This window comes from Heteronotia binoei, unplaced genomic scaffold (genome assembly GCF_032191835.1).
Source record: "Heteronotia binoei isolate CCM8104 ecotype False Entrance Well unplaced genomic scaffold, APGP_CSIRO_Hbin_v1 ptg000447l, whole genome shotgun sequence".
Classification (NCBI taxonomy): domain Eukaryota; kingdom Metazoa; phylum Chordata; class Lepidosauria; order Squamata; family Gekkonidae; genus Heteronotia; species Heteronotia binoei.
In genome coordinates, this window is record NW_026800033.1 from 73995 (window position 1) to 100384 (window position 26390).

Consider the following 26390-nt stretch of genomic DNA (forward strand, 5'->3'; position numbering starts at 1 on the left):
TTTGTTCTAATGTTTATTAGACGGTCCTTCCAATAAAAGTGAGCCCAGGTTAAGGAGCAAGAGGAAATCTGGAAACTACAGATTGACAAAGCACTGATCCATTTTGCACACCCGCTCTCAGCCCCTCTTTAGGAATGACCTGGCTGGATTTGGAGCCCTTAGCGACTCCCGAGAGAGGAGGGCAGGAATCTGAGCGGCAGCCTGGCCCAAAGAAAGGAAAAGAGGAATTGAGCCACATATGCAGACCCTGCTTCAGGTGAGATGGTTGAGAAATCCGCATGAAGGCTGAAGACAAAGAGCCCTTTGCCCAAAGAGAAGGCCCCACAGCAGCCCCACAGCCCTGCCTTCCAGCTGGTGGGAAGAAGGCCACCCCATTTCTGCAGCTGTTTACAGAGGGTTGCCAACCTCCAGGTGGTGCCTGGAGATCCCTTGGAATGACCACTGATATCCACAGTACAGAAACCAGCCCCCCCTGCAGGAAATGGCTGTTTTAGAGGGTCACCTTGATGTCATTCAGTCCTGCTGAAGTGGCTCTGCCCTCCTCCCCAAACTCCACTCACCCCAGGATCCACCCCCAAAGACCCAGGAATATCCGAGGGTGGAGTTGGCACCCCTGTCTGGGAAGGAAGGAGGGGACAGTCTCACACACACACTCCCTAGCAGGAGGATTCCCTGCCCACACGTGGTAACAGAGAAACACGGAACAAGCCAGCTTGGGGGAACAGTGCTGGGTGGAAGAAGTCCTCTTCTCCATGCATTTTGCTTCCTCCGCGGAAAGGAAAGAGGGCCTTGGTTGTAGGAAAGGTTTTTCCAGCCAGCAGGATCCTGGGGCAGGAAGGGTTAACCGAGGAGCCCTGCCAGGAAAGAGGGAGGAGAACCATCAGAAGCCAAAAGTCAATCCCCAGAGAGGGAGGCAGGATCTTCTGACCTCACCCGAGCCCCACAAACCCTGCCCACAACACAGACACCACAGCAGGGGGGGCCAAATCTGCTTAATGTAAGAGCCACATAGAAGACACAGCAGAGGTCTGGGTGGAAAGAAAGCAACTTTAACTTCAAATGCGTTCTCAAAGGCACTGGCTGGCTTGGCTTGGGAAAGTGATTGAAAGAGAAACATTTCTTCTGCACGATGGCCAATAGGGGGGTGGGGGCTTTGGGAGCCACACAATATTTGTGAAAGAGCCACATTTTGCACACACCCCCCCTGGATCACAGCAGTCCCACCCTTCCGGGTCACCACAAATCACGGACACGGAGCAGATTCCTCTTGGAGGAAGGGGTTCTGGACTCTCCACTCCTGTCATGGCCACTGACATAGTCCGGCTCTTTCCATCTTTACTGGGCTACTTTGGACAGCTGTTAAGGGGAAAGGAGAAGAAATCCACAGGCACAAAAACCAGCAGGGGGGGGGGGGCGGAGTGTTTGTGTGTCTTGTGGCTTCTGTAATCTGGGTTTGGTCTGCTACTCTTCCTACTGCAGGGGGTTTTCTGGCTTTTGTCCTCTGCCCACAGTCTCCGAGGGGAGTAAAGGGAGGGGCTGAAAAGGAGCAGAGAGACTCTTACCTGTGGGGGGCGGCAGGGGAGTCGCTGCAAGAGAAAGATCTGCTTTATTTATTTGTCATATTTATACCCCACCTTTCCTGTGGGGCCAAAATGGCTCACAGCAGGAATTAAAACATGATGCATTCAAGATCCAGATCACATCACTCAAATCTGCTGCCCTCCAGATGCCGGCTGTTTGCCTCCCCTCCCGAGCCTGGCAAAGAAGCAGGCCTGACTGTGCCTTCTACAAATCTCCAGCCAGGGAGCCTCCACAGGGTGGGAGCCAGCAGGGAGAAGGCCCTGCAGGGTCAGGCTACTAACGGTCTATCTAGTACAACCTCCTGCCTCACACAGTGGCCAATCAGTTCCTCTGGATGGCCAACAGCAGGGCACAGAGGCCGAGGCCTTCCCCTGAGAACATCAGAAGAGCCCTGCTGGATCAGACCACTGAGAATCCATAGTCCAGCATCCTCCTGTTTCACACAATGGCCAACCAATTGCTCTGGAGGGCAAACAGCACCATAACATGTGTTTTAAACTCTATTTTATCATTTTAAAATTGTAATTGTAGATGTTTGAACTGATTGTTAGCTGCCCTGAGTCCACTTGCGGAGAGGGGAGGATAAAAGTCAGAAAGAAAGAAAGTCGAAAGAAAGAAAGTCGAAAGAAAGAAGGAAGGAAGGAAGGAAGGAAGGAAGGAAGGAAGGAAGGAAGGAAGGAAGGAAGGAAGGAAGGAAGGAAGGAAGGAAGGAAGGAAGGAAGGAAAGGGGCAGAGAGGCCGAGGCCTTCCTATGAACATCAGGAGAGCCTTGCTGGATCACACCTGTGAGGGTCCCTCTAGTCCAGCCTCCTGCCTCACACAGGGGCCACCCAGGGGCTTCAGAGGACCACCAGACTGGGGAGAGAGACCCTGACTGTCGGCATTGGAAATCAGAAGTCTGCTGCCTCTGGAGATGGAGGTTCTTTTGAGTCACTGTGGCTGGTGGTCTCACCCTCTGTTCAAAAGCCATCTGTGCTCACAAGACATCGCTATGTCCAGTAGCAGAGAATTCCACACGTTAACTGCTCATTCTCTAAGGTTTTTCCTTTGGGTCCCCTCATTTCTCCCTCTCAACTCAGGCCAATGCTGGGCAGATCCCAGAGCAGAAGTGGGAAATAGTGGCCCACTCCCCACCCTCCCCTCCAGCCCCTCACCTTTCCTGCTCTTCAGGTACAGATAAAGCCCCACGGCCACAAAGGCCAGCCCCAGAACGGCCCCCACGGCCCCCGTCCACACCTTGCTCTTGGCAGAGTCCGACGTCTGTGGCTCTGTGGGAAGAGAAGGAGGGACCCCCTGTGAGAAGGCGGATCAGGGCCAGATTCGGCCTTTCAGCCCTCAGATTTCACAGGGAGAATCAGGCCCCTTTTTAAAAACACTCACAGGGGGAAACAGTGAGAAGGAATCAAACCCAGCCTGGGAGGGGGGAGCTGCCACGGAGACAACATCCCCTTGAAGCTTCAACCCCACCCCACTTTCTGAAAACATTCAGCAGCCAATAGGAGGGTTCTTGGTGGGCACCCTGACACCGCAATGGGGTCCCTGCGCTTCCCCCTAATAGCCACTGGTGGACCTCTGCTCCATATGTTTATCCAGTCCCCTCTTGAAGCTGTCTGTGCTTGTAGCCCCCCCCCCCCCACTTCCTGTAACACTGAATTCCGTGGGTTAATGACTCTTTGGTTGAAGAAGTACTTCCTTTGATCTGTTCCAAATCTCATTAATTTCATTGGGACTCCACTAGTTCTTGTAGTGTGAGAAAGGGGGGAAGGACCTTTCTCTGCCTTCTCTGTCTCCTTAATAATATTCTCAACCTTTGTCATGTCACTCCTCAGTCAACATTTCTGCAAGCTAAAGAGCCCTGACCTCTTTAACCTTTCCTCATGGGGAAGGTGTTTCATCCCCTTAATCATTTTGCTTGCCCTATTCTGCACTTTTCCCAATGCTATTTTCTTTTCAGGTGCTGTGGAAGAGGGGAGTCCTTGAGAAGTGGGGGAGTCGCTTGACACAAGTCCTTGGAACTCCCTTCAAGGGAGAGGGGAGAAGAGGGGAGCCCTTGATTCTCTTACCCCACTGCACGGAGATGGGTTCCTTCACACTTTTGTGCTCCACCTGGCAGGCGTAGACGTCTCCCCGCTGAGGCACCGTCTCCAGCATCACCTGGTACTGGAAGGTCCAGTCTGCGTTCTGGATCTCATCATCGTATCCCACCCCCTGTGTCTGCTCCTGCCCGTTCTTCAGCCACTTGATGTCAATCCCAGGGGGATAATATCCTGCCGCGGTGCAGATCAGGAGAGTGTGGTGGGCCAGGGGGTCTCCCTTGGTGGGCGAGATCCTCACCAGGGGCTCAGCTGGAAGTGAGGGGGAAAGAGGGGACAATTGCAGAGACGGAGGAGAACCAGAAGAACACAAACAGAGGAGAAGAGGAGGACTTTATCATGTCTGCTGTTGATGTATTTCTAAAGACACAATCTCTTGACCTCTCCCACCACCACAATAGTCAAGGATCCACTAACTCATCTTCCGGTCCCTGCACAAAGAGACACACAAATGCACCTCTCTCAGCTTCCTACAGTTCCTTCTTGCTTCCCAAAACACTAGGAGGTGGTTTGCAGGATCAGACCCCCACCCAGCCTGGGATAAGAATCCACCTGAAGACTCCCACAAAAGCACCTGCTGGGTCAGTCTGAACTCTCCGGAAATGCTTTTCGACAGCGGAGACCTTGGACTTGCTGCTCCTGCTGAAGAGATCTCTGGAAATACCTTGGAAAACTCTCAAGGGGATCCCTAAATCCTCCTTTGGCTCCTGCTGGATGGTCACCTCTGGCCGTTGGGAAGCTCCCAAGAAGGAGGTCTTCCTATTTATTATTTCCCCCACCAATCAATTAGAGGAGAAATCAAAAATCAACTAACAGCTATAGCAGAGCCTTTAAATAACAAAGAACCTGGGATCTGGCAGCACCAGGGACTGGTTTTCTCATGGGAGAGTCGGGTATCACAGCCAGAATGTCCCTTGGACCAGATCTTTTATTATTGTGGGCAGAGCCCAGTCTATAGGCAGCTGTTATTAAAGGAGCCCCACCTCCAATTTTAACATAAGAGAAGCCATGTTGGATCAGGCCAGTGGCCCATCCAGTCCAACACTCTGTGTCACACAGTGGCCAATATATGTGTGTGTGTGTATACACACAGACATATATATACATACACACACTGTGTGTAATAGCCACTGATGGACCTCTGCTCCATATTTTTATCCAATCCCCTCTTAAAGCTGGCTATGCTTGTAGCCGCCACCACCTCCTCTGGTAGTGAATTCCACATGTTAATCACCCTTTGGGTGAAGAAGGACTTCCTTTTATCTGTTCTAACCCGACTGCTCAGCAATTTCATTGAATGCCCAGGAGTTCTTGTATTGTGAGAAAGGGAGAAAAGTGCTTCTTTCTCTACTTTCTCCATCCCATGCATAATCTTGTAACCCTCTCTCATGTCACCCCACAGTCGACTCTTTCACACTTAAATTTTTATTAATTTTTCTAAACAAAATATTCATAGACATTAAACATAATAAACAATAACACAGATAAATACTAAAACAACATAAAGAGTACTCTTACAGTCTTCTGTTAATACATATCTAAGCATTTACCATCCATGTTTCAAGTATATTATTTCACAATGTATCCTATCTTTTTTTCCAAATTAAGAAGAAATTTAGTAGTATGAGAAGGTTATGTATTTTTTTGGAATGCATTTTTCAAATTCATCATCCAAGCTAATATAATTTAAAAACGGGAACCATTTTTCAATAAAATTGTTGTCTTTCTGTGGTAAATCATTCACCCTTATCTGTATAGCTAGTTTATCTAATGCTGCTATTTCCCATACTTTGGACATCCATTGTTGTTTATTAGGAGACACATCACTCTTCCAATGTTGCGCTATCAAAAGCTTGGCCGCCATGAGTAATAAAGCTGCCAACTCCTTCTTTACTGAAGAAAGTTTTAAATTTGGCCAGTAGTTCAGAAGGATTGACTCTGGGGTAAAAGGAATATTACCCTCAACAATATTGTCTACTGTTTTTTTAATCTCCTTCCAAAAATTATTAATTTCCGGGCACAGCCACCAGCAATGTAAAAAGGACCCTTCCTGCCTACAGTGTTTCCAGCATTCAGGGTTGGGTTTTATGTGTGACAGAAATAGCTTCTTAGGCGTCAGATACCACCTTGAGAAGAGTTTATAATTCTGAAGTTTTAATTTTAAAGAGTAAGTATTATAGAGAGGGGATTCCCATATAGTCTGCCATTGTTCTAAAGTAAATGGTATACCACAATCCTTTTCCCAAGCCTTTTGTTGACTAGTAATTTCGGACCAACTTTTAAAATTAAGAAGATTATAAATAGTTGAAGTTAAAGTTCTAGCCTGTTTGGGACTTCTTTTTAACAGGTTTTCATATGGTGTTAACGGTCTATCTATTATATCTATGATCCTAGGATTGTGTAGGACATAATGAAGTTGCTGGTATTGAAACCATGGTATATTTATGTTATATTGGGTTTCTAGTTGCGTTTTAGTCAACATCCGTTTGTTTTTAATAATGTCTTGAAACTGATGTATACCAGCCTCCCTCCAGATTTTAAAATCATATGTACCCCGACCTGGTTTAAACCAGGACTGTCCTAGGAAGCTTGCCATCGGTGAAATAGATGGTATTAGAGTTTTTTTGTATTTGTCCCATATCTTTAATGTTAGGGTTAAATAAGGATTGTCCTTGGAAATGAAGTGCCTATCATTTGGAGTATTCCAGATGGCTTCCCACAGTTGGTCCCCTAATAAATAGGATGCTTCAATATTCACCCAAGCTTTATCACAGTCCTTCATTGCATACCATAATATATTTTTTAAGTTAGCGGCCAAATAGTAAGCCTCTAAATTAGGCAAGCCTAACCCACCCTGTTTTGTTGGTCTAGTCATTAACTTAAATTGAAATCTAGGTTTTTTATGTGACCATAAACATTTAGAAATAAGGTTTTGTTTATCCTTGAATTCTTTAGAAGGGATATAACATGGTAAGTTATAGAATAGGAATAAATATCTAGGAAGTACAAAGGTTTTAATCATATCTATTTTTTCCAGCAAGGTTAGATTAAGTTTACCCCATTGTTCCATGTTTGATTTTATAGAGCTATCAAGAGGCTTATAATTTACAGAATAAAGGTCTTGTAAATTCAATGGTATCTGAATTCCCAAGTGTCTAAAAGACTTTTGTACCCATTTAAAAGGAAAAGCGTTTGTTAATTTCCGTCTGGAGGTTGGCAACAGAACTATAGGGTACAATTCAGATTTTGTATAATTTATAGTAAATCCGGATACCACACTGAACTTTTTGATTTGATGGAGTAATGAGCTAATTGACTGAAAGGGTTTAGTTAAATAGAAAATTGCATCGTCCGCAAAAAGACTTAATTTATGTTCCTCTTCTCCTACTTGAATACCACTGATTAATTTATCGTTTCTTATAGCAAAAGCTAATGGTTCTATTGAGAGGGCAAATAAGATGGGGGGTAAGGGGCAACCCTGTCTTGTGCCTCTATGTAGATTAAAATCCTCCGATCTATAGTTATTAATATAGATTTGTGCTTTTGGTTTAGCATACAGGGATTCAATAGAGGTCATGAATTTTGGTCCAAAGCCCATATGTTGTAATAGAGTAAGTAGATATGGGACCTCCACTTTGTCAAAGGCCTTTTCCGCATCGATGGCCAACAGAACTGATTCCACTTTTTTTTGCTTTCCTACAAAGATTAAATCTAAAGTTTTACGGAAATTGTCTGTAAGAGTTCTAGTGGGAATAAAACCTGATTGGTCACTATGAATGTAGTATGCAATTATTTTATTTAATCTGTTAGCCATTACAGCTGAGAATATTTTAAAGTCATTATTTAAGACAGAAATGGGTCTATAGGAAGCAGGGTATTGTTTATCCTTTCCTAGTTTGGGTATCACTGTGATTCTAGCTTCTGTCCATGTAGTAGGTATAGTTCCATTAACCATTACTGAATTACAAGTTTGTACTAAGGGAGCTAATAACACAGATTTGAATTTCTTATAGAATTCAACGGGTATACCATCTCTACCTGGTGCCTTATTATTTTTGATGTGCTTTAAAGTTTCATCCAGCTCAAATTGTGTTATTTCTTGCTCTAGAAATGAAAGATGTTCAGGTGTTATTTTGACATTGTAGTTTATAGCATTAAGGTATTCTTTAATGTTGGCTCGATCCGGTTCCTCTGATTTATACAGCTGTTGGTAATAATTATAAAAAATCTGAATTATCTCTTTAGATTTATTAACAAGTTGTCCTTGAGGATTACGCATATTATAAATAAGATGAGATACCTTTTTTTTGGATGGTCCTCTGCCTAAGTAACCTAATGAACCTTGGTGTTTTAGTAAAATATTTCTGATTGAGTATCATTAAAAAATTTTGTATTTGAGAAGTCTCTAATAGTTCTAGTTTTCTACGCTCCTGCTCTAGCTTTCTTAACAATTTTTTACCTCCTTTTTTAGCATATTGTAGTTCCAACTGCCTGATATTACTGGTTATTTCAGATAGTAGTGCTTGTCTCTCTTTTTTATAGGTGGATGCGATTGCTATTAACTGCCCTCTTATAACAGCTTTGAATGCGTCCCATAATGTCTCCTGCGATACATCGTTGGTTGAATTAAATTTAAAGTATTCCTGTATTGAAGCTGTTATTTTTTCACATATCCCTTCATCTTGCAATAACAATTTATTCAATTTCCAATGATATCCTTGCGTGTCATCATTTTGAGTGGAAAGTGTACATGTTACCCACGAATGGTCTGAGATTATGCGGGGGCCAGTGTCTGCCTCTTGTATCTGATTGGCTAGCCTTTTAGTTATAAGAAGATAGTCAATTCTGGTATGAATTTTATGTAAACTAGAATAGTAAGTGTATTGTTTAACTTCCGGGTTCAATAAACGCCATATGTCTACCAAATTAAATGACTCAATCATATTTGATAATTCAGTGCTTTTTGTTGCTTTTTTCCTGTTTTATGTGTTTTGTCCATTGTAGGGTCTATTATATAATTTAGATCTGCCCCAATAATGGTTTCACCAATTTGAAATTCTGCTAGGAGATTAAGAGTGGCCTTTATGAATTTTTTCTGGTTTACGTTTGGGGCATATAGGGATGCTACTGTAAGTGGCTGACCCTCTATTTCCCCTCTGACAAAAATATAATGACCCTTAGGATCAGACTTTATTTTTTGGCAATGAAAAGGTACTGATTTTGAGAACAGAATTGCTACACCTCTGGATTTTGAAGTCCCTGCAGCCAAATAACTTTGAGTAAACCAATTGGAGGATAACAGTTTTTCATTAGCATTTTTTAGATGTGTCTCCTGAAGACATACAATGTTTGCCTTTTCCTTTTGCATAGAGTTAAGAAGCCTTTTGCGTTTTACAATGTTATTAAGACCTCTACAGTTCCAACTAAGAAGTTTGTACATGTGTGCCATCTTTAATGTGGCTTAAGAGTACTCAACTGTATTATAACCTAACACGAAAACTTCAAACGTGGTTCCCCTAAATAGGGATACTTCTCAGAATTCCTTCCCTATATAAAGGGGAGAGAAAGGAAGCTAGTAAAAAACTTCCTTGTCTGAAAAGAATATCTCACCTAACCTAACCTACCCTACAGGGGGGCTTATTTCAAGCAATTTAATTTTGTTATGTATATAAAAAACAAATAAACCAGTTGCTTTGTTAAGTCCTCTACCTTCCCTTGCTCTTACAGAAGTATTATTACTGCCTATGTCAACCTTCTAAGAATTTTAAGAATTTTGTAAAACTTTCATAAATTTTCCAATAACCTTTTAAATATACCAATACTATATAAGACCCTATAAAACATTTTAATAAAACCTACACATTTACATTACATTTAATGTCCTTTAAACCTTATATGCATATTTAAACTTTCGTTCCCACCTACATCTATAATTATATTTAGCAACTGTAATACTTGAATAACAATAATCTATCATACCTATATTTTCCTTTCTATACATTCTGCCTTTACTTAGATTTCCATGCATGTTTTTATTCTTAATGATATAAACACCAACCTTCCCATCGAAATTCAATTAACTAATCAATTACGTATCTTTCCATAGAAAGGGATTGATGGAAAGCAATAAGAGATAAAACAAACAAACAAATAAATAAATAAATAGGTATCAAAAATATCAAAGATCAAGTCCATAGGCCAAATAAAGTAAAAATGAAAATATGAAACAGAAAGAGTTAGGGGAGAGAATAAACATAATTCATCATTAATTTGTGATAATTCATTCCAATTTAGCACAAAGTATTTAATTACCTACTTAATTCATTTCTAGTTTGAATATATCTGAAACACTTTAGTCAGATAATTATAATGTCCAATAACTCCCTATAATATCTGTACCAGTTATCCTTATGAGTTTTATGCGTCTTTATATGGATCTATTTCTATAAATATTCACACCACCCAGCCCTCTCATTGCACTAGGCAGCTTCATATGTTCATATGGGGGGGAGAAATGGGGAGGGGGATAAAACCTTTTATCATTAATTTATATCAATTCATTTCTTTTTTAGTTTAATTTTGTAGTTATCCAATTAATTCATTACTGGTTTATACACACACCCACACCATATATGTATACACACACACCTATATATATATATATATATATATATATATATATGTATATATATATATATATATACACCCACACACATTCATACACCTACACATACATATATACATCCACACACATCAGGCACTTAAACTAGCCAGATATTTATACTATAAGATATCTTCATTTTTAACATCATCATATCTTTAACAGTTGCTTCTATGAGTTGTAGTATGTCACCCTATAAGTAAAATAATAATAATAAAAATAAAATAAAAATAAAAACATGAGAAGGAAAGCTTCTTCTTATGTATCTTCCCATCCTATACACTCTGTTCATTTCATTAGTGTTCCAGCTGCAGAAGTATCATCATCAGTAGTAGTTTCTTTTTTTTTTCAAAGTCCAATATTATTGAAAGTCATATCTAAAGTCTGTAGGTGGTAACATAAAATACTTTAAACAAAATATATAGCCATGTTGCAGACATCACATTAAGTACAGTCTCATTGTTATTAAAAGAAAGTTGTCAGTGTTTCACTTCTCACTTATCCTCTGGGACGTTTTTGGGTATCTTCCCTTCTTCTTCTGGCGTGAGTACAATCCCCAGGTCTTTCAATAGCTTTCTTCCTGAAGCGACATCTGAAGCCTCCATGAGAGAGTCATTGCGAAAGACGTATATATCTGAAGACGCACTCCATCTGAATCTCACATTGGATGTAAAAAGCTTATTAGCAAAGAAGTTAAGAGTTTTACGTTTCTGAATTGCTTCTGGGGGGAGATCCAGTAAGACCTGTATCTTCCTTCCCTCATGTAAAAGACTTCCGGTTCTCCTGGCCTCTTTTAAGATCTTATCTCTTGCTCGTGGGTATAAGAATTGCACCAAAATATCCCGAGGCCTATTCCTTTTCGCTCTAGCTAAGGCCCCCAGTCTATAGGCTCTGACAATGGCTGGAGCTACCCTGTCTTCCGCACCAATCGCCTTTCCAAGCCACACAGACACATAGCTTGCTAAATCTCCTTTATGATCCACGTCCTCCTCCACCCCTCTTAGTTTAAGGTTACACGATCTCCATCTGTTCCCCACAATTAAAAGTCTGTCTGCAAGATTTTTTTCTGACCTTTGAAGTGCTTGTACTTGGGATGCTGCTGCTTGGCTGATTTCCGTTGCATGCTCTGCCATTTGATTTGTTTCATGCATTGCAGATTTCAACTGATCCATATCCAGTTTAACTGGTTGCAGGACGTCATCGACTGCTTCTTTTATGTACAAACGCAGGTCCTCCTTAAGCTCCTTAAGATCTTGTTTTGTAAGGGTATTGGAGTCTTGCATTGTTTGCTCTTTATATCCGTCGTTTCCTTCGTTAATGGTTGGCGCCATTTTTAACTGCTCTTGTGTAGAGGGGGGTTGAGATTTCCCCTGCTCCTCAGGCCAAAAGAATTCTTCAACTGTTGTTGGTCGTAAGTTTCTGGGGTTCTTTTTAACTGCTGATTTCCTGTGTTTGTTTTTATTCATCTCTCTCGGTCCGATCTATGGCAGTTTGAATTAATGCTGGGAAAGTGGGAGCCCGCTCAAAAGTATGCGTCCGCCATTATCAAGTGACGCCCCGCCCCCCCCCCCCCACAGTCGACTTTTTCCAAGATTTCTCCAACTCCTGAGTGAGCCACCATGTTAGAAATGTAGAGAGTTCTGTTTTGTTAATGCAGCTCCAAGAAGACAAAGAGATAGAGGGACTGAAAGTGAAAGGTTTTTCTTATAAGTACAGAGCATTTGCAGATGATGTGATGTTTATAAATGAAAATCCCACTCCTGTAACTCCATTGTTGCTTTGTAAAATACAAGAATATGGAGAATTGGCAGGTTTTTATATAGACAAAGAAAAATTGAAAATTATGTGGAAAAATATGTCAAAGGGTAAACAGGAAGATCTACAGAGGTTAACAGAGTGTGAAGTTACCTCCAAAGTAAAATACTTAGGGGTGGAAATACTAATAAAACATATTGATTTATATAAAAATAATTATGGGAAACTGTGGCGTAAGATCGATGGAGAAATGATAAAATGGAACGAACTGAATCTGTCTATGTTGGGAAGAATTTCTGCAATTAAGATGAATGTCTTACCGAGAGTGATGTTCCTGTTTCAAACAATTCCAATAGTGAAAGACAATAAACAATTTAATAAATGGCAAAGGAAACTTTCAGAATTTGTATCGACTGGGGAAAAAACATGAATTGAAATGAAAATTCTGACAGATGCAAAAGAAAGGGGCGAATTTCAACTGCCTAATTTAAAACTGTATCATCATGCAGTCTGCCTGGTGTGGATTAAGGAATGGATGACATTATTAAACAGAAAGTGACTAGCATTAGAAGATCATGGAAATGTTTTTGGATGGTATGCTTACATGTACTATAGGGAAAATAAGGTTGACGGCTTCTTCTCACATCACTGGATCAGAAGTAATCTGTTAAATGCTTGGTTGAAATATAAAAGATATGGGGAAGAGAGGAAACCACTGTGGCAACAGAAGTAATAAAACTGTATTCAGATATCAAAGAAGAGAAGTGGCTATCATATAAACAACTTTAAAAAATTCAAGGAGGAAAGGTAGAATTAAAATCGGCAGAAGAAATACATTATAAATAGAATTGGTTTCAATTGCAACAAATAAAGAGTTTGCTTGAACAGGACATTAAGAACTATGGAATAAGACCAGAACAAACAGAACTGGAGAGACTACTGCTTGGGGAAAATGAAAAGTTGTTTTCAAAGACATATACAGTATTATTGAAATGATCTATGGAAGATGAAGTAGTTAAATCACAAATGATAAAATGGGCAATAAATATAAATAAAGAAATACAGATGGAGTCATGGGAACACTTATGGAAGAACTCTTTGAAAATATCTACATGTTATAACATTAAAGAAAATTGCGTTAAAATGTTATATAGGTGGTACATGACACCTAAAAAATTGGCAAAAATGAACAATCAGGTATCGGATAGATGCTGGAAATGTAAAAAAGAAGATAGATCTTTCTACGATATGTGGTGGACTTGTAAAAAGGTGAAACAATTTTGGCAAATGATTCAGGAAGAGATTTCAAAAGTTTTGGGAGATAATATTAAGAAGGCGCCAGACATTTTTTTGTTGGGATTACAAATGGAGATATTTCAAAAACAAGATAGAATGATAATTTGGTATATGCTTTCAGCTGCATGGACATTATATGTGTAAGGGTGAAAACAAGACAAATTACCAGAAATGTGGGAATGGACTTTGAAAGTTATGCATTGGAGTGAAATGGACAAATTTACAAGGATCTTAAAAGAACAAGATTTAGAGAAGTGTAAAAACGAGTGGGGAAAGTTTCAAAAGTATATTGAAAAACAATGGAACGTTAAAGGACATTTGGCGATCTTTGACGATGGTTTATCTCTAAAGAAACTTTATATGGATTATAGTAAAAAAAATGAGAGTATTGGATTATATCTGTTTTGTTTCTTTGTGCATGACTAAAAATGACTACTATGAAGCTGGATTACAAATATGGGTTTTTTTAATTTTTTTTCTTCATGAAGAAAGATTCTTTAATAAACAGAGTTTATTTCCTTTTAACAAGTTAAATAAAATAGTAATAGGGAATGGCTTGTAAAGGGGGTTGGCACTGAGGGGAGTCACATAAAGGGGGGAGGGGTGGAGAAAATGTAATGTATGTGTATTAATTTCTAATCTCTCGGCTTGGCTTCGCGAACGAAGATTTAAGAAGGGTGCAATAGTCCACATTTGCTGCAGGCTCGCTGGTGGCTGACAAGACCAATGCGGGACAGGCAGGTCCGGCCACAGTAGCTGCAGGGAAAAGTCTGATTTGGGGTTGGTGCTGTAGCAGTGCGATTCTTCCTCAATCTCCTTTTGTCCTCAAGACCAGCTATGCGTGCGTTCTCAAAGGAAGAGACAGCCTGGTGGATGGTGTGCCTCCATGCTTTGCGATCTGAGGCTAGGTCAGACCACTGGTGATGGTTGATGTGACAGGTGCTAAGGGATTTCTTCAAGGAGTCCTTGTACCTCTTCTTTGGTGCCCCTCTATTTCGATGGCCGGTGGAGAGTTCGCCATACAGGGCAATCTTGGGAAGGCGGTGGTTTTCCATCCTAGAAATATGCCCTGCCCAGCGCAGCTGCGTCTTCAACAGCAGTGCCTCGATGCTGGTAACCTCTGCCCGCTTGAGGACTTCAGTGTTGGTCACAGAGTCACTCCAGTGGATGTTGAGGATGGTGCGAAGGCAGCGCTGATGAAAGCGCTCAAGGAGTCGCAGGTGATGACGGTATAAAACCCACGATTCGGAGCCATAGATGAGGGTTGTCATCACAACCGCTTTGTAAACATTGATCTTTGTGCCTTTTTTCAGATGCTTGTTGCTCCACACTCTTTTGTGCAGTCGGCCAAATGCACGGTTTGCCTTTGCCAGCCTGTTGTCAATCTCCTTGTCGATCTTGGCATCTGAGGAGATGATGCACCCCAGGTAGCTGAACTGCTGGACTGTCTTCAGAACTGATTCACCCACAGTGATGCAGGGAGGGTGATAATCTTCCTGGGGTGCAGGCTGGTGGAGAACTTCTGTCTTCTTCAGACTAACTTCTAGGCCGAATAGCTTGGCAGCCTCTGCAAAGCAGGACGTCATATGCTGCAGAGCTGATACCGAGTGGGAGATGAGTGCAGCATCATCAGCAAACAGTAGCTCTCGGATGAGTTTTTCCATTGTCTTGGAGTGTGCCTTTAGTCGCCTCAGGTTGAACAGGCTGCCATCGGTGCGATAGCGGATGTAGACACCATCGTCCTCATCTAGATCTACTGCGGCTCTTTGAAGCATCATGCTAAAGAAGATCGTAAAGAGAGTTGGCGCAAGAACGCAGCCTTGCTTTACACCTGTGCCTATTGGGAAGGACTCCGAGAGGTCGTTGCAGTGTCTGACTTGGCCTCGCTGGTCTTCTTGTAGCTGGATGATCATGCTGAGGAACCTTGGGGGACATCCTAAACGTTCCAAGATTTGCCACAGGCCTTTCCTGCTAACGGTATCGAAAGCTTTGGTAAGGTCGACAAAAGTCACATACAGACCCTTGTTCTGTTCCCTGCATTTCTCTTGGAGCTGCCTGAGAACAAATACCATGTCGGTGGTGCTCCTGTTAGCTCTGAAGCCGCACTGGCTCTCTGGGAGGAGTTCTTCTGCAATGGTGGGCACCAGTCTGTTCAGGAGTATTCTGGCAAGGATTTTGCCTGCGATGGAGAGCAGGGTTATCCCCCGGTAGTTGGAGCAGTCTGACTTTTCCCCTTTGTTCTTGTATAGGGTGATGATGATTGCATCGCGAAAGTCCTGTGGTAATTTGCCTTGTTCCCAGCAGGTGACAAGTACTTTGTGAAGTGAGCTATGTAGTACTGTGCCCCCATGCTTCCAGATCTCTGGTGGAATTCCATCAACTCCTGCTGCCTTGCCACTTTTCAGTTGCTTGATGGCTTTAACAGTCTCTTCTAGGGTGGGGATCTCATCCAACTCTGTTTTCACCGGTTGAAGTGGGGTGAGGTGGATTGCTGAATCTTGAACAACGCGGTTGGCACTGAAGAGAACCTGAAAATACTCCGACCACCGGTTCAGTATGGATGCCTTGTCTGTGAGGAGCACTTGGCCGTCTGCACTATGCAAGGGACTCTGAGCCTGATATGATGGACCATATACTGCCTTCAGGGCTTCGTAGAACCCTCTTAAATCACCAGTGTCTGCACACAGCTGGGTTCTCTCTGCAAGCTTGGTCCACCACTCGTTCTGAATGTCTCGAAGCTTGCGCTGGAAGTTGCTACATGCAGCGCGAAAGGTTGCTTTTTTCCCAGGACAGGAGGGCTGAGCAAGATGTGCTTGGTAGGCAGATCTCTTTTTTGCCAGTAATTCTTGGATCTCTTGATTGTTCTCATCAAACCAGTCCTTGTTCTTCCTTGTGGAGAACCCGAGGACTTCTTCAGAGATCTGCAGGACGGTAGTTTTTAGGTGTTCCCAGAGTGCTTCTGGAGAAGGGTCTGTGGGGCAACTGAGGTCCTCAATTCTTGACTGGAGTTTTGCCTGGAAGGCAGATTTAACTTCGGCTGACTGGAGGCTGCCAACCTGAAACTTCCTCCGAGGGATACCTCCTCTCCTGGGGGTGGGTTTAAAGTAATTTCTAATTTCTAATAGTAAATGATAATATGATATTACAATACTTTACAGTATAAAAAATTGTTTTAAACAAAGAAATGTAGAGAGTTCTCAGATTGGGGCCAAAGATGCATAGAAGCCCCAGAATTTAAGGTGAGTTTTTCGTGAAGAGGCTTCCAAGGCTAAGAGTCTGGACTGCAAGCCTTCATTTCCCGACTTAAGAGCCTGGAAGCCATTTTGTGAGCTTGTGCTTATTTCATATGCTGAGTCCCCTTTTTGTGTAACAGTTTGTATTGATGTTTTTAATCCAGTCAGCTGCTGTGAACGTGGCAAATAAGAGCTGACATGTTGCCCACCAGCTTCTGCTCCATTTTATTAAGCAGGGAGGTAAAAATCTCCTCCTGCGATTGGGGGGCTTGTTCTGTTGCCATGTGGCTGCTTCCTTCTGCTCTCCTCCCTTGCAAGACCCTCAGGAGCTCCGGCAGCAAGACCCGGGATGTATTCAGAGGCCTTCAAAGGTGGCCCCGCCTTGCTCGCCTCCTGCCTTCCCCTGCCAGAGGCGGGCATTGCAGAGCTCAGGCTGCTTCTTCATTTGGCTGAAGGGGGCGGAGGAAGCAGAGCACTCTAGGAGGCCTCCATCTCCTGCAGTGCCCACACCATGCCCCCACTTCTGCTCCCTTTTAAAGCTCAGCCTATATTTCTTTTATGTTTGTAAAGAAGAAATGGCTACAATTGTTTGCACTATTCTAATGTGTGAAAAGATGGATGTTTGTTTGTTGTTTAACAAAAAAAAAAAACAACTAAAACTTTAAATTGGAAAAAAAAGCCTCAGAGAGAGATTTTCTTTTTTAAAGAAATCAATTTGAAAGACGTGAAACGATTTCTAACCGCCGAGCAGAGAGTGACAGAGATGCTGCTGGAGGAGACCCGCAAGGAGGGACACAACCCCTTGGTCCTCTGGGGCCTTAGTTGGGACCCCCCAGCCTGGGGGACTCTCTCCTGCCCCCCACCCTTGAGACCCACATGGCCCAGATTGGGGGGGGGGTCCAGGATCAGTCTGGAGGCTCCTGCAGAGGTCTGGGGCCTCTTCTCCATCCCCCCCCCACGAAGCTTTCCCGCCCACCTCCCGGCCTTGGGTGGCAAGAGGGGGCTCTGCCCGAGAGTGCCCCCCTCCAGCTCCTCCTGCCCCCAAGGGGGGGCTTCCTGCCGCCTCCTCCTTCTCTCCCCCCCCCAGACTCCCTCTGGGGGGAGCCCTCAAAGGAAGCAGAGGAGGGGGGACAGGGGGGGACAGGGCGCCCCGCCTTCTCCCTCCCTCCGGAGCCCCGCCCCTCCCTCCCCCCCCCCCCCTCGAGCTCACCTGTCCTGTTGATGACGAGCTCTTTCGCGAACCCCTCGTAGTTGTGGCGGCAGAAGAAGTCCACCGAGGCCCTTTTGTACTCCATCGCGTCCTTCTGGCTGTTCCAACATCGGGCTGTGGGCTCGCCCAGCTCGGTGACCGCCTCGTACCAGCCGCGGCGGCTGTCGAAGCGCAAGTACTCCTGCCGCCCGTAGATGAGCCTGTACAGGTAGCGCACCTCCCCTGCGCTCCCGTTGGCGAAGCGGCACTCGGCCTTCCCCTGGTGCAGGAAATGGGGGGCTGCGGAGACGGGGGGGGGAGCAGGGCCTGGTGAGCAGCGGCGCCCCCACCCCCCCTGCCCCCCCCCGCCGGCTGCTCCGGAGACCACCTCCCCCCCCCCCCCAAGCTCCTGAGCGAGGTCTCTCCATCAACCCCCCAAGGCAGGCGAGGCACCAGTGGAAGGAAAGAAAAACAGCCCTTTCCCCGCAGCGCGGAGCCACAGGGAAGGGGGGCAGTTCCCATCAGCTCCCTTCTGGTGCCCCCGCCCCCCCCCCGCCTGCCCCCCAAAGGACAGCCAGAAACCCCCCCCCACCCCCTGTGCCACAGCCCCCACCACGCTCGCCATCGCGGCTCTCTGCACACCCCTGGCTGCAGACTGCACCACCTGCGGGCCACAGAACAGAGACTCTCGTGGGGGCTGGGGGGGCAGTCCGTGGACCTGGACAAGAGGGGGGGATTACAGTCTCTTCTGGTGGCGTCCAGGCCTCAGTCCAAAGACTCCGAGACAAGGTTCTACAATGCAGTCTTGGTGCCAGGGTGGTCTGCCAGAAGAACCACCTCTCTGCTTTTTCTAGTTCTTCCCACGTAGGGGGTCACTCAATAGAAAAAGAGGTGCCAAAGCTCACGATCACATCTCCTTTGCACAACTCCTTTGCATCTGCCACACCCCCACCCCCACATCACCAGGAAGTGTACTAAATTACATAAGAAACTAAGAGAAGCCATGTACGATCAGGCCAATGGTCCATGCAGTCCAACACACAGTGGTCAAAAAAAAGGAGTTTCACAAGTGCAGCTAGAAGCCTTTCCACTTTCCCTATGAAGAAGATTAAAACGCTTTGGATTCTTTACCTTGTAGAAATATCGACTGTGGGGTGACATGATAGAGGTTGACAAAATTATGCATGGGATGGAGAAAGTAGAGAAAGAAGTCCTTTTCTCCCTTTCTCACAATACAAGAACTTCTGGGCATTCAAGGAAATTGCTGAGCAGTCGGGTTAGAATGGATAAAAGGAAGTACTTGTTCACCCAAAGGGTGATTAACACGTGGAATTCACTGCCACAGGAGGTGGTAGCAGCTACAAGCACAGCCAGCTTAAACAGGGGGTTAGGTAATAATATGGAGCAGAGGTCCATCAGTGGCTATTAGCCACAGTGTGTGTGTGTATAAATGTTGGCCACTGTGTGACACGGAGTGTTGAATGGATGGGCCATTGGCCTGATCCAACATGGCTTCTCTTATGTTCACTTTGTCCCCCACCCACCCCCAAGCACCAAGAATACAGAGCATCACTGCCCAAGACAGTTCCAACAATATGCTGTGTCTAATAGCCACTGATGGACCTTTGCACCATATTTTTATTCAATCCCCTCTTGAAGCTGGCTATGCTTGCAGCCGCCACCACCTCCTGTGCCAGTGAATGCCACATGTTAATCACCCTTTGGGTGAAGAAGTACTTCCTTTTATCCATTCTAACACAACTGCTTAGCAATTTCATTGAATGCCCACGAGTTCTTGTATTAAGAGAAAGGGAGAAAAGTACTTCTTTCTCTACTTTCTCCATCCCATGCATGTAAACTTCTATCATGTCACCCCGCAGTTGACATTTCTCCAAGCTAAAGAGCACCAAGTGTTTTAACCTTTCTCCATAGGGAAAGTGTTCCAAACCTTTAATCATTCTAGTTGTCCTTTTCTGGACTTTCTCCAGTGATATAATATCCTTTTTGAAGTGTGGTGACCAAAATTGTACACAGAATTCCAAATGAGACCGCACCATCGATTTATACAGGGGCATTATGATACTGGCTGATTTGTTTTCAATTCCCTTCCTAATAATACCCAGCATGGCATTCACCTTTTTTATTGCAACCACACACTGTCTTGACATTTTCAGTGAGTTATCTACCACGACCCCAAGATCTCTCTCTTGGTCAGTCTCTGCCAGTTCACACCCCATCATTGTATTTGTAGCTGGGATTTTTGGCCCCAATGTGCATTACTTTGCACTTGGCCACATTGAACCTCATCTGCCACGTTGACGCCCGCTCGCCCAGCCTCAACAGATCCCTTTGGAGTTCCTCATAATCCTCTCTGGTTCTCACCACCCTGAACAATTTAGTGTCATCTGCAGACTTGGCCACTTCACTGCTTACTACCAACTCCAAATCATTAATGAACAAAAGCTCTGGACTAGAGCAGAGAAGTGCTACAAGCGTGAGGTTTGTGGCTTAGCAGCTGGGGGAGTTGCTGAAAACTTCTGAGTTTGGGTGAAGGGCTGAAGGTGAAGGTGATTGTTGCTGATTGATTAGGAGTGGCTGTGCTCCCCACCCTCTTTGCATTATTAAGCTGTGCCTTGCCAGAGGCATGAGCCGAAGACCAAGAGCTAAAGGGCTCTTGGCCTGTGGCTTGTAGCCTGGGGGCTGTGTAAGGACCAGGATCCCAGATTCCTTGTGTTCCCAATAAGGTAAGTAGATCCTCCAGAAGGAGAGCCACATAAACAAACAGAGTTTAAAGGGGACTGTATATTTTTTAAAAAGCTATCATGAAGGTGGAATGCCAGCAGGGGGGTGGGGCCTTTCCAGTGTTTTGCACTGAGTGTCACATGTATGACTATCTGCCCACAGGACAGAAGTCTTGGGGGTGTGCTCGATGCAAGGAGCTTCTGGTCCTCAGGGAACGAGTTCGTACTCTTGAGGCTGAGGTGACTGCCCTGGGGAAGCAGAGAGAGTCACTTAGGCACTCGGAGAAGACTCTCGGGACATGTTAGATGAGCCCGCTCTGAACGTGGCAGCCCTGTTGCTGCCAGGGAGCATGTGGGTCGAGAGGGAACAGGGCACCGTGCTGAGGATAAGGGGAAGGCGCCCTCAGAAGGGACCTCCTCTTCAGTTGCTGAGTGGGAATTCTTTCGCGCCAAGGAACCATCCCTGGGCAGGGAGAGGGGGGGGGGTCTTGGGAGTTGGTAATTTGATCCTTAGGCAAGTAGACAGCTGGGTGGCAAAACCGCGTATTGACCGTATGGAGACTTGCCTGCCTGGTGCGAAGGTAGCGGACATTACGCGTGTAGTAGATAGGCTGATAGACAGTGCTGGGGAGGAGCCGGTGGTCGTGGTGCATGTTGGCACCAATGATGTGGGGAAATGCAGTCGTGAGGTCCTGGAGGAAAAATTTAGGCTGCTAGGCGGGAGACTTAAGGCCAGGACCTCCAAGGTAGCCTTCTCAGAAGTGCTACCTGTTCCATGCAGGGCTGGAGAGACAGGCACAAATTAGAAGTCTCAATGTGTGGATGAGAGGATGGTGTAAGGAGGAAGGGTTTAAGTTTGTTAGGCACTGGGATGCTTTCTGGAACAAGTGGGAGCTGTACAAAAGAGACGGTCTCCACTTGTCCCCGGATGGAACCAGGCTGCTGGCGTTTAAAGTCAAAAAGGGGGCAGAGCAGTATTTAAACTGAATCTTGGGGGAAAGCCGACAAGAGATGAAATGTCTCCGGTTCGAGAGCACTCATCTCAAAGAGATGAAGGGTTAGCTGCTATTTTTCTACCGGGTAACGGACCAGAGTTATCCACTGTGAAGGCGACAAACAATATGGACTGCCTGCCAGAGTCTCAAGGGCCTAGCTTGCCTGGGAAATTATAGATGTTTGTACACAAATGCTAGAAGTCTTCAAAATAAAATTGGTGAGTTGGAATGTTTAGTGTTGGGAGAAAACGTAGACATTGTGGGAATTTCAGAAACTTGGTGGAATGAGGAGAATCAGTGGGACACAGTGATTCTTGGATATAAGTTATATCGGAAGGATAGGGAGGGAAGGGTTGGAGGTGGGGTGGCTCTGTATGTCAGAGAGGGTATACAGTCCAGTAAGACTGAGGCCAGAGAATTAGACTCCCTGCTAGAAATGCTTTGGGTTGAAATAGAGGGCCCAAAAGGCAATTTAACTATGGGAGTTTGTTATCGCCCAGCAAATCAAAAGATAGAGGACGACTATAATATGATGGAAGGCTTAAAGATAGTGGTTAGACGTAAAAACTGTGTCGTCATAGGTGATTTTAACTACCCGCAGATTGATTGGGTCAATATGTGTTCTGGTCGAGAGAAAGAGACTGAGTTTTTAGATGCTCTCAATGACTGTGCTATGGAACAGATGGTCTCTGAACCGACCAGGGGCAGTCTTCGCAGTGGAGGACGGTAAGCAGTGGTGTGCCACAGGGCTCGGTACTGGGTCCCATGCTCTTTAACTTGTTCATTAATGATTTGCAGTTGGGAGTAAGCAGTGAAGTGGCCAAGTTTGCAGATGACACTAAATTGTTCAGGGTGGTGAGAACCAGAGATGATTGTGAGGAACTCCAAAGGGATCTGTTGAGGCTGGGTGAGTGGGCGTCAACACAGCAGATGAGGTTCAATGTGGCCAAGTGCAAAGTAATGCACATTGGGGCCAAGAATGCCAGCTACAAATACAAGTTGATGGGGTGTGAACTGGCAGAGACTGACCAAGAGAGAGATCTTGGAGTGGTGGCAGATAACTCACTGAAAATGTCAAGACAGTGTGCGATTGCAATAAAAAGTGCCAACGCCATGCTGGGAATTATTAGGAAGGGAACTGAAAACAAATCAGCCAGTATCATAATGCCTCTGTATAAATCGATTGGGCGGTCTCATTTGCAGTACTGTGTGCAATTCTGGTCACCGCACCTTAAAAACTGGGAAAAGTGCAGTTGTAGGACCTCCTCTCTTATCACCTCAATCTGACTTAGGTCTTTAAACACCCCTTCCAAAATTAGCGGTTCTGGAGCGGGCAAACACTTCTCATCTTCCACAGTGAAGACGGAGGCAAAAAATGCATTCAGCTTCTCAGCCGTTTCCCTATCCTCCTTCAGTAATCCTTTTACCCCATGGTCATCCAAGGGCCCCACTGCCTCCCTGGCTGGACATCACCTCAGCATCTACCTTAAAATGCTTCTTAAAATAGAACTGTCATAATAACACTTTACTCCCATCATGCTTTTTACATTACTTTCTCCTACCTATGTGGCCACAGTGGCATGAGGAAGATTTCCATCTCTCTGCTTTCTTTTTTTGTTATTTCCCCATTTTTTGTGGGGAAAAATATTAGAAAACTTGTCATATCTTAGAGTTCAGCAAAATTATCCCAGGGGCTTTGGAGCCCAGAAGCAAGGATTTGGTGGGGGAAGAAAGAAAAAGCACAATAAAATTTAGAGGTCCCAGAGCTCTGCTCCTGTGAGCTGCTGCCCAAACCGAGGCCTGATTCCAGGGACATTCATGGACTATCACAGTGAATTCTAACAGGAGTCCATGTCAACATCAGGAGGAGGCAGGAATTCTTGTGCTGTTTCTGCACTGCTGGGGAACCAGGAAATGCAAGACCTGTCCCTTTTTTGCAGATCACCTCCTGGACACAGAGCAGGGGTGGGATCTCGCAGTGGATCCTCCTGGATCTGCATATTCCTCTTGGCTCCTCTTGGATCACAACAAATGATGTCCTGCATTTGAACGGATACCAACTGTCATGATCCTGGGCCTAATGAGGCCTACAGGCGCCAGAGGAGCCTTCCTAGGAGTTATTACTGAAAGCCTACATTTCCCACAATCCCCTCTGTCCCTATGACTGGGTGGCTGTCAAGGTTTTGGGGGGAAACTAGCCCAGAGAGGGGTGGGGTCCGGGAGGAGAGCATAAAAAGGGGCCAGGATTGGATCTCCAAGTTTTTTGAGGGGGAGGGGGGAATTAACAAATGACGCCCCCTTATGGGCCATTCTGACTTACTGTCCCATAGAAACAATGGACTCCATACCCAATTTGGCAGCCCCCCCTCCATCGGCACCCAGGGCAAGCAACCCCTCTGCCCCCCCCGCCCCCCCCCGCCAGATCTGGCCCTGAAAGGGGCCAACACAGACAGGGCTGTTCTTTCCTGCAATAATATGACAAGTCAACATAGGAGCAATTGGGGACTGTGTGCTTCTCAGTGTCAGTGACTGGAGGTGCAGGTGTGCTTAAGAGGCCTTCTTTGAAATCATCTTCTGCCTGAGCATTCAGGGACGCTTGACACTTGCACTCCACAATGCCACGTTACTGACATCTGAATTGTGGGGCTCTGGCCAGCAGCAAGATCTTGGAGTCGTGGCAAAGAACTCCCTGGAGAGGTGCACGCAGTGTGAGAGGGCAACACAGAAGGCGAATGCTATGCTGGGGGCCTTATTCAGAGGGGGACTGAAAGCAAATCAGCTGCTGTCCTAATGCCCAATTCTGTGATGCGGCCCCGCCTGGAATTCTGGGTACAGTTCTGCTCTCCACCCCTCAAGACGGATATTCAAGCCTTGGAGAAAGTGGGGGGAGAGGACTTTGTCTGTTCAGGGGAGGGGCAGGAGGACTTTTGCCTCTGAAGTCCCGGGGAAGTGGGCGGGGTCGAGCCACAGAGGAGCACTAATGAGAATTCAATCTGAGATAGCGTCATCTGTCTCCGGGCAGAAGCATCAGCAACTGCTCTCCAAGGGGAAAAAGGAAAAGGAAAGGTCCCCTGTGCAAGCACCACTCGTTTCCGACTCTGGGGTGACGTTGCTTTCACAACGTTTTCACAGCAGACTTTATACGGGGTGGTTTGCCATTGCCTTCCCCAGTCATCTACATCCCCCCCCGCAGCAAGCTGGGTCCTCATTTCATCGACCTCGGAAGGATGGAAGGCTGAGTCAACCTCGATCCAGCTACCTGAAAACCCAGCTTCCGTGGGGAATCGAACTCAGGTCGTGAGCAGAGCTTAGGACTGCAGTACTGCAGTTTTACCACTCTGCGCCACGGGGCTCTCTTCTCCAAGGGGAAGATGGTTTTTAATTGAGAGGATCAAGAGAAGGCAGAGAGGGAAATAAGTGTCTTTGTGCCTGTATGCTGAGGGGGTCCATTTCAGAGCCCCCTTTCCCTCTCCTGCCCCCATTCTAGGCAGTCCCTCCTGCAGTCATGAACCCCTCCCAACCCCCCCCCCTGCTTTGGACAACTGGGGGGGGAGCTCGAATCCTCTCTTCTGATTATGATGATTTAAAACAATCCTGAAGAGGCAGCCGGGGGGGGCGGGGAGGGGATCTTTCTCAGTTTTGCTAAAGGGGGCAACAAACAACCCCCTGCACCCCACTTTCCACCCCCGGGGTGACTCCAGGCGGCTTCCCTCCTCCTCCCTCTTCTGTTTTATCGCAACAACACCCCTGAGGGGTAGGCCAGGCCGAGAGAGAGAGAGAGAGAGAGAGAGCAATTTGCCCAAGATTACCCCGGGAGCCTTCGGGGCAGAGGAGAGACTGGAACAGAGGGGGGAGGGGGCGGGGGGTCCATAACCTTCTCCTGACCAGCCCTTAGGGCTGCCCGGGGAGTGCCTGCCAGGGGCTGTTCGGGGCTGGCGGCTTCTTTCCCCCTGGGCTCCAGTGGCAGGGAGTTCCAGGGGATGGGCTGTGGCCAGTGGGACAGAGCCAGCGTGGGGTGTCAAGGTTAAGAGCTGCTCACTCTGATTTGGAGAACCGGGTTTGATCTCCTCCTCCTCCTCCACAGGCAGCCTGCTGGGTGCCCTTGGCCCAGTCCCAGTTCTCTCAGGACTCTCTCAGCCCCCCCCCCTCCCTCAGAAGGTGCCTGTCGTGGGGAGAGGAAGGGAAGGCGAAGGCAGAAACAAGCAGGGCATTAAAAGAAAATTCATCATGATCTGCTTGGCAGGCAGAAGGTCCCGGGTTCCGACTATCTCCAGCTCCAAAGATCCGGAGGGGGGTGACGGGAAAGACCCCCGCCTGGGACCCCGGAGAGCCCCGCTGAGCAGACAGGATTCGCCTGTGTCGGACTGAGGGTCTCTTTCAGAGGGAGGAGAGCAGGGAGGAGAGCAAGGAAAGGCCAGTTTGGGTCCCCTCTGGGGAGAAAGGGGTGTGGGGGGGATGAAGTGAGTCCAGTCCCCACCAGGGCAAGAGGGAGGCCTCTGCAGCCCCTCCCCGGGGCCAGAAAGAGGGTCCTCCCCCATGGTGAGGGGGAGGGGCTCATCTCTCCACGCCCCCCTGCTCCACTTATGGGGGGGCTTCATTTTCCCTCCCCCTCCATGGACCAGGGAGGGCCCCAGCAGTCTCTCCAAGCCCCCCACATTCTCCCCCCCCCAAAAAAAGAGCGCTTTGCTGCTTACGGGGCGTGCGGAGTCTCCTCTCTGATCCGAGGGCCCCCAGGGGTGGCCCCAGCGCCACCAGCAGCATCCCCAGCAGGATCAGGCCGTGCCCCATGGCTGCCCCACGGAAACCCCACTGGCAGCTTTGGTTGCAAACTTCGTCTGTCCCCTGC

The 26390-nt window shown here is 46.1% G+C and overlaps 1 protein-coding gene across 1 annotated transcript; it reads right to left on the minus strand.

Annotated features, from left to right (window-relative positions):
- On the minus strand, nt 1–26375 carry LOC132590640 (H-2 class II histocompatibility antigen, E-S beta chain-like). Its single transcript, XM_060263607.1, has 6 exons — nt 26239–26375; nt 17830–18108; nt 3645–3926; nt 2736–2849; nt 1563–1586; nt 1–854 (listed from the first exon to the last, which is right to left on the minus strand). The coding sequence occupies exons 1-6, from the start codon at nt 26330–26332 to the stop codon at nt 841–843; spliced, it is 807 nt and encodes a 268-aa protein (XP_060119590.1). The 5' UTR covers nt 26333–26375; the 3' UTR covers nt 1–840.
- Between the last annotated feature and the right edge of the window lie 15 nt (nt 26376–26390).

Coding starts and splice junctions, on each gene's coding strand:
- LOC132590640 (XM_060263607.1), bottom strand. CDS start 26,332: ATGGGGCACGGCCTGATCCTGCTGGGGATGCTGCTGGTGGCGCTGGGG. Junction 2,850..3,644: donor ACCCATCTCCGTGCAGTGGG/GTAAGAGAATCA, acceptor CTCTTCCCACAG/AGCCACAGACGTCGGACTCT. Junction 1,587..2,735: donor GTACCTGAAGAGCAGGAAAG/GTGAGGGGCTGG, acceptor TTTCTCTTGCAG/CGACTCCCCTGCCGCCCCCC.